A 6,871-nucleotide genomic window follows, 5' to 3' on the forward strand; every position below is an offset into this window, starting at 1 on the left:
GCAGGCATTGAGTGAGCATTGGCTGAAATCCTGAAGGCTTTGTTAAATCCGAACTACTGGGCTGTACCAGTACTGGACGCTGCAGCTGAGCTTTTCATACCTGGTGTTAAAACAGATATTTAAACTTCATTGTCAGATTTGTAACGCTGAAAATGTGGTATTCTGAGTCCCAAGCCTGCAAGATACTTACATATTCTTAAGCTAAGGTGTTCAGCAATCCTAGTGAGCTTTCTTGGGTAATCTACTGTCTTGAAATTGTGCTTGCCACAAGTGTCCCCTGGGCTAAAGCTTTTTGAGTACCTGCATTTGCGGGGGAATAAATACTGCTTGCAGGGTGTTTTTGTAATATATATAGCTTTGAAATGGATCTTAGAGTTTTTTTCCTGCCTTGGCACCCTAGGTAGGATTCATCTGACTAAATGTGAGATGTTTGCGTCTAACCTAGTATCTCTGGGCTTTTTACTGACTGGATCTTCGCTGAACACTTGGTCAAGAGAGTTTGCAGTCCTTGCTTACAGATAAGATGAGCTGGTTTACTTTGATAGTTTTTCCCCTTAGAGCACCTCTTTGTCTCCACAGCACATAAAGGTTATCTGTGGAGAGTAGCTCAGAGCTGGATCATCCCCAGAGCACATCTTAAAGGCAGGTGAGGCGAATCCCCCTTTGAATCGGGTATGATGATGATAATCAATAGGGTTATTTTGTGTTTACTTAGATCACTCTCCTGATGGTCCACTTACGAATGGTGATGGCAGAGAACCTCGGACAGGGGTCAAGAGGAAGCTAGTAAGTGCATCAGAAGAGGACGAGCATCTGGAGGAAGTGGAGGAAGAAGAGAAGAAGAGAGAATTAAAGGAAAAATCTTGTTTATCTTCATCGGAAAGTGGGGAATCGGGATCCAGTTCAAGTTCTGAAAGCAGAAGTGGCTCTGATTCAGACTCTGAATCAACATCTAGAACAGATCAGGATTACATTGACGGAGACCATGACTACAGCAAAGTTGTGCAATCCAAAAAACCCAAAAGAAAAATCAAAAGAAAAATCACTGGTGGGAAACGGAATTGGCAGGGCAGAGGGACGGGGAGGAGAGGTAGATGGGGGAGGTGGGGGAGATGGAGTAGAGGGGGAAGAGGTGGCAGAGGCGGAAGAGGCTGTGGCAGAGGAAGAGGTGGCGGCAGGGGAGGAAGAAGAGGCCGAGGTGGCCGAGGAGCCTCTCGAGGAGCCACCAGAGCAAAACGTGCCCGAATTACAGATGATGAATTTGAAAATCTGTTTGGAGGACAATTTGGTGAAAGCGTGTTTGGAGGGCGATTCAGTAGACCACCTCGAATCAAAACAAGGAACGAGGGCAGGAGAACTGTCTTGTACAATGACGATTCTGATAATGACAATTTTGTGCATGCCGAGGATCCTTTGAACCTTGGTACTTCCAGGTCAGGCAGGGTGCGGAAAATGACAGAAAAAGCCAGGGTCAGCCATCTCATGGGATGGAATTATTGACAGATGAAAAACTTTGGAACAATTTTAAAAGAACTTCAATGGCCTTCTACTGCAGGGATTTTACCAGAAAATCTACCAAGCAAGTTGTGCGGGGACTCCACTCACGTTTCACAGTGGTGCTTTTCCATTATGTCAGTTTGCGTTTGTTTTAAAACTTCAGATCGCCACACTTCATTGGTCAAAACAAGCCTTATTCATTAGGCCTTAAATTACAGAAATTCTTCCCCACACACTACAAGTTCATCACATTAAAGAGGCTTCCAGCTTCTCAATAAGAACATGACATACTGAGTCACGATTATGACTTCTCTCCCTCATTTTGTTTTTGTGTTATAGAAATAGCACCTTCTTACAGAGTTTTTATGTGGTTTCTGCCATAAATCCTTATACACAGTAATAATTATAACTTTTGCACAATACACCAATCCTAAAGGCAGCTATAAAATGTTTACAGTTTCTATATTGTAAGAAGGATCTGGATTATTTTAATCTTCCCAGGCCAAATGTTCATGAATTGTGCTGAACTGAAGTATGTCTATACTACAGTTAGGGGGGTCCTGATGTGCTTTCTATCGGTTCTTTATTCATGTAAAAAGTGACAAAGGGTTGGTGCCTTGTAAATATGTAGCAAACCTTTGATGTGGTGTGTCCTATGTGTGCATTAACTTTATTAAAAAGAGAATACTTGAGAAGTATGAATATCTAGACAAAAGGTGCCAAATGCAAAAGTTACTTGCATCTATTTTCTTTTTGTCCTCTCATATTTTTATAGTATTAATAGAGATTGTGCAGCTAAGGGGTAACTTCAACATTTGAAAGGTTCCTCCTCTTCAAAGCATAACGTGATTTTTAATAGTAGCTCAGCTACCTCTATTTACAACTACTGGAAACTTAAAAGAAAATAGATGCTGTTATTCAGTACGTGTTGAAGAAGAGGCAAGAAGGAGCGTAGAGGGATGGAATTGCTCACGAAGTTGTAGAGTCGCTATATCTTCATTTATTGACACAATGGAAACAAATCTAAGTAATTACCAGAGTTTTCAGCAGATGGTGATTTGTTCGTGCAGATAGCCCGACTGTCTCCCTTGTGTTTCTGCTGCCGCTTGCTCAGTGCAAAGCTGCGTTTGGTTTCATTTGCCTGTGAAGGCGATGAGGGAGCTGAAGGGAGCGCTGGTACCTGTGGTGGCTGGCAGCACGGGTAAGCTCCCGTCCACATCCTCCAGACGGACTCTTGTATCTCAAGCTTCCAGAAAAGAATTTGTGTTGCACTGTACTCTTGTTATCCTGAAAAACGCTAACTTGAAAACAGAAATCATTTTGGTAGTAATAGTACAGTATGTGATGACATTTGTAGTCTTGCTCCTCGGTGAACAGGTGGTTGGTGTGGGCTGGGCTGGAGGTGAGCGGCCTCTTCCTCTGTAGGGTCTTGCTGGAATGTATATGGGACTTCAGCTTTCTCCCGTTGTCTAAATGCATCTGATCGTTCTGGCTTGGTTAAGAGAGTGAGTTAGATTACAGAGAACAAATGAAAAAAGAGACTAGGAAGTTTTAGTGGAGTTGTTCAAGGTTTTTTTTTGTTTTTTGAACCTTCATCCAATATCCTTAAGTTCTTCTGTGCACAGCTTGGTCAATAATTCTGGAAAACCTCAGGCAGCAAAGAGTGACCCATGTATATTCTCAGATGCAGAAGGAATTTAATTTTTTTACTTTCTATATTAAGCACTAGCTATTTTATCTCGCTTTCCAAAAATTCTAGTTAGATGCAAAATGACTTGAAAAAATGCAGAGGTTTAGTTTTATGATGGAGGAGATTATATCCTAAATTGTTCAGAACATTAATACGAGTTTATGGTACAGTACAAAAATCACGCTTTTAATTTTTTAAGGAATGTTTTGAATCGGCTGTAATCCATTTCTGGACTTGATTGAGTTGTGTTTTGATGGGGGAGGGGGGGAAGTGCAGAGGCTTTCCTAGTTCTGTATTGGGCTTTAAAATATAAACACCTGTCCTATCATCTCTCATATGTATGTATATATATGTACACGCATATATATTTATAAGAAACGTATTATTTGTTTGACTGAACGGTCCTTCTACATATGGTAACCAGGAATAGCATGTATGCATCCGTTCATAGTCAGAGTCATACCCCTTTTAGATCAGTCCTGTTGAGCTAATGTAAACACTATGGTTTCTGTTCTAAAGCCTGAAAACCTTGAAATGCAAAAGAAATGCTTTTCATATATTTCTGACTGGCTGAAGATCCACTTATTTATTTTGTGTAGGGGTTGGGGAGAGATAAAACACGTGGATTCCAGAGAAATCATTTTATAAGTTTGTGTATTTTAGCAGCAATTAGAATAATATTAAATATGTTCCTAAATGTATCTTTTCTATGTAATGAAGTACTGTGAAGATAACAGTGAAGCATCACTTTGCTGTGGCGTAAGTATTAATCAAATGTGTTACATGATTAAGAGCTAGGCAGCAGGGTGTGCTAGAACAACAGAACTATTGTTTATTGTAAAAAAAAAAAAAGCTTTTTTTTGTGCATGAGAACCTTTTATAAGCATGACAGAAGTAACTTGTTTTTAGAGATGTTATTTTTACTTGGTTTTGTATCTGGATTATTTCTCTGAGTTAGGCAATTGATTTCTCATAGGCTCGTTCTGTGGAATAATGTAGTTTTGTAGTAACTTGGACGCTTTCTCTCAAAACCCGGATCCTATTGGGAGTCACTTATGGTTGCAGAAAACTTATTATCAGCCCAACAGGTGCAGCAGAAGCAGTAGAATGATTTAAACCTTGTACCACCTCGCTCCCTGATGCAAACCGTGCGTGTTCAGCCAGCATCTCATGAGGCTGCTGAGCTGCTCGCAGGCTGTGCTGCCTGCTGCGTTGCAGAGCCAGGACCGTAGTCTCTCCCCTTGCACTTTTAACAAAAAACTCCAGAATTCTGCCTAAGAAAAAGGTTTGCTGGTCTGGCTGTGTGTCAGATTCCCAAAGGCTGACAAGGCGTGCAGGCAGGCGGGGGCTGTGCTGCTGTAGAGCTGATGGTCAGGCATTGGTGCTCCGAAGCTCCCTAGAGGTGCGGTCCTGCACCACCCCTCGCTCCCGTTGCCGGGGCACTTGAGGCCATTTGGATACATCCCGGAGAGCAGGGCTCGCGCCCCGAGGGGCTTCACCCTGGGCACCCCATCCTCTGCGGAGACAGGGCTGCAAGTCTCGCCTGCGTCTTTGTTCTCGGACTTCTCCTGGCTACAAACCTGCTGGCTCTGTAGCGCTCCCGTTTCTTCCCGGACCAGGGCACGAGTGATGAAGCTTATTTTGCAGTAGTGATGTGCTGTTGTCTCACTTCAGCCCAAACTTTGCCTGCTTTTCATTTCCTCTGTCACCTTTTGCTTTTCTCTTTGCCATGCTCCACCTCTCTTCTTCGGCTTCCCTTTATTGCCGCTGTAGGCAATATTTGTGATACTCTTTTGGAAGCTTACGATATCTTGATGAATTTTGTTTTGGCTAGATGGCTAGACTGTAAGATTTAATTCTTTGTGCCGCTTTTTTTCCCCAAGACTTTCCATATTTTTTTATATCTGCCTGACTTTGTTTACCAGCAACATTCCCAAGTTGCTGGAGGTGGATTTAACGAAGATGGAAAGTCCGAGGGCTGGCTTGGTGGCTCCGCACCCCTGCGGCCACCCCGGGTGGGAATGCTGCGGAGGGGCCGGGGCAGCACGTGCCCCCGTGCCCTGATCGCGGGGAGCCCGGCAGCAGGGCCCCGCTGTGCTGCCTTACGCACGGCCTGGAAAACAGCTTTGTTCCACCTGCTGCCCGTTCACATCTGCTCCGTGTCTCCTGATGACTCCTTTTTTCCCTCACTATGTGAATTGCAGTTAGTGTAACCCTTGTAGAAGGCGTGTGCTTCCAGCCTCATGAGATACTTGTGTTTGAAATAACCCACGAAACTTCGGTTGGTGCTTGAACTCAGATGGGTCTGGGCAGTTTTATTGCTCCTCTCTTACCTTCCTATCACTCCTTTCCCCGTGAACCAAGCAGAGGCCACCCCCTTATCCCAACCAACTCCACCTTGCAGATAAACAAGCTAAATATAATCATGAAGAAATAAGTTGTGAGGGATTTTTGGCTGCTTAAAATTTTGCATCCTGTTGCATGTTTTAATTTTCCCTGAATGTTTTCTTAAACGTACGCCTCGGCTGCTTCTCCCGCACAAAAGTGGAAAGACTGTGTAGCATGTAGAGCACTGAAGAGAGCTGACTCTGGGTGCACGATAGAGTTTTCACGTAATTTATAAAAATGTGTAAAGACCAACTACAATATATTGCCTTTGACAATGTTTGGAGGCTCTCTTGACTGCAGAAAGCAAGGTGAACCTTGTCAAGCATTTGAAAAGGTGGCTCCTGGGTGTCTCTGCAGAGTTTTTGACAACTGTTCGAAATTACACAGTAGTAATACGAGAAAATAAGTTTAAATCACTAATTTTTGAGAAGAGCTTGATTAATATTTCATCTTTGATCTGAGCGGTGAATGACAGGGAAAACTGCATAGCTGTAGGGTTAAGGATGTCTTGTCAGCCCTGACTTGGAGTGTCCTGCTATCTGTGTCACGACTTCAATGTTTTTAAAATGTATTTGTGTGTTTACATTTCTTGATTATTTTTTTTTTTTAAATCATGCAAAGTTTTATAAAAAGCTGATTATTTACACGATAGACTGAAGGAGCAGTTAACAATCCAAGGATAAATCTATATTTAGTATTTAGGGAGCTGTCATTGTGTTCTTACAAGTATGTATTATAGAAAATTACTGCGCATGTGCGATAGATAATTTTCAAATATTAGTATATCAGAGGTTTACACATTGAAAAAAACCCAACAAATTCCTTTATGTACAGTAAGTAACAGCCTGCAAAATTTAGTCCAAAAGTTGTCTTTTTTAGTATTAGAAATGCAAAGACCTGTTGGAAGCTTGTACTTTTTTAATGTCATGTTCAGCCCACAGCAAACTTACACAACTGTGCTATGAATCCCTGAAAAATTAGATTTCCAGTGGAATTTCTGTCACAGCCTTAACTCTAGTATTATAAAAATGGTGCTTAAATACATTTGTGTGCATGGATGTGGGTATCTGATAAGAGTTTGTGAGAATTTAAAGTAAAACCGAGCAGCTTAGTGCTGCACTTGGGAGTTACTACTCCTGGTAGATAACTGCAGCTGCATTTGGGAACTGACAAATGCATAAATATTTGGAAAATATTTAAACCAGTGGGCAATTAAGAGCAGTTTCTCAGTGTTGGGGGGTTTAATTGGCAAGCACTGTGTGTCTTCCCGATTTCTGGGTCTGTGAGAAGCAGACG

At 42.2% G+C, this 6,871-nt stretch overlaps 1 protein-coding gene across 1 annotated transcript in view; it reads left to right on the plus strand.

Annotated features, from left to right (window-relative positions):
- Nucleotides 1-6,180, plus strand: part of BRWD3 (bromodomain and WD repeat domain containing 3) — a 61,230-nt gene extending 55,050 nt beyond the window's left edge. Inside the window, exon 40 of the mRNA XM_040613932.1 lies at nt 716-6,180. Coding sequence (XP_040469866.1) covers nt 716-1,500 — 785 coding nt within the window. The 3' untranslated portion in view covers nt 1,501-6,180. The remainder of the gene's footprint in view (nt 1-715) is intronic.
- Nucleotides 6,181-6,871: the final 691 nt, after the last annotated feature.

This window comes from Falco naumanni, chromosome 14 (genome assembly GCF_017639655.2).
Source record: "Falco naumanni isolate bFalNau1 chromosome 14, bFalNau1.pat, whole genome shotgun sequence".
NCBI classification, from domain to species: Eukaryota; Metazoa; Chordata; class Aves; order Falconiformes; family Falconidae; genus Falco; species Falco naumanni.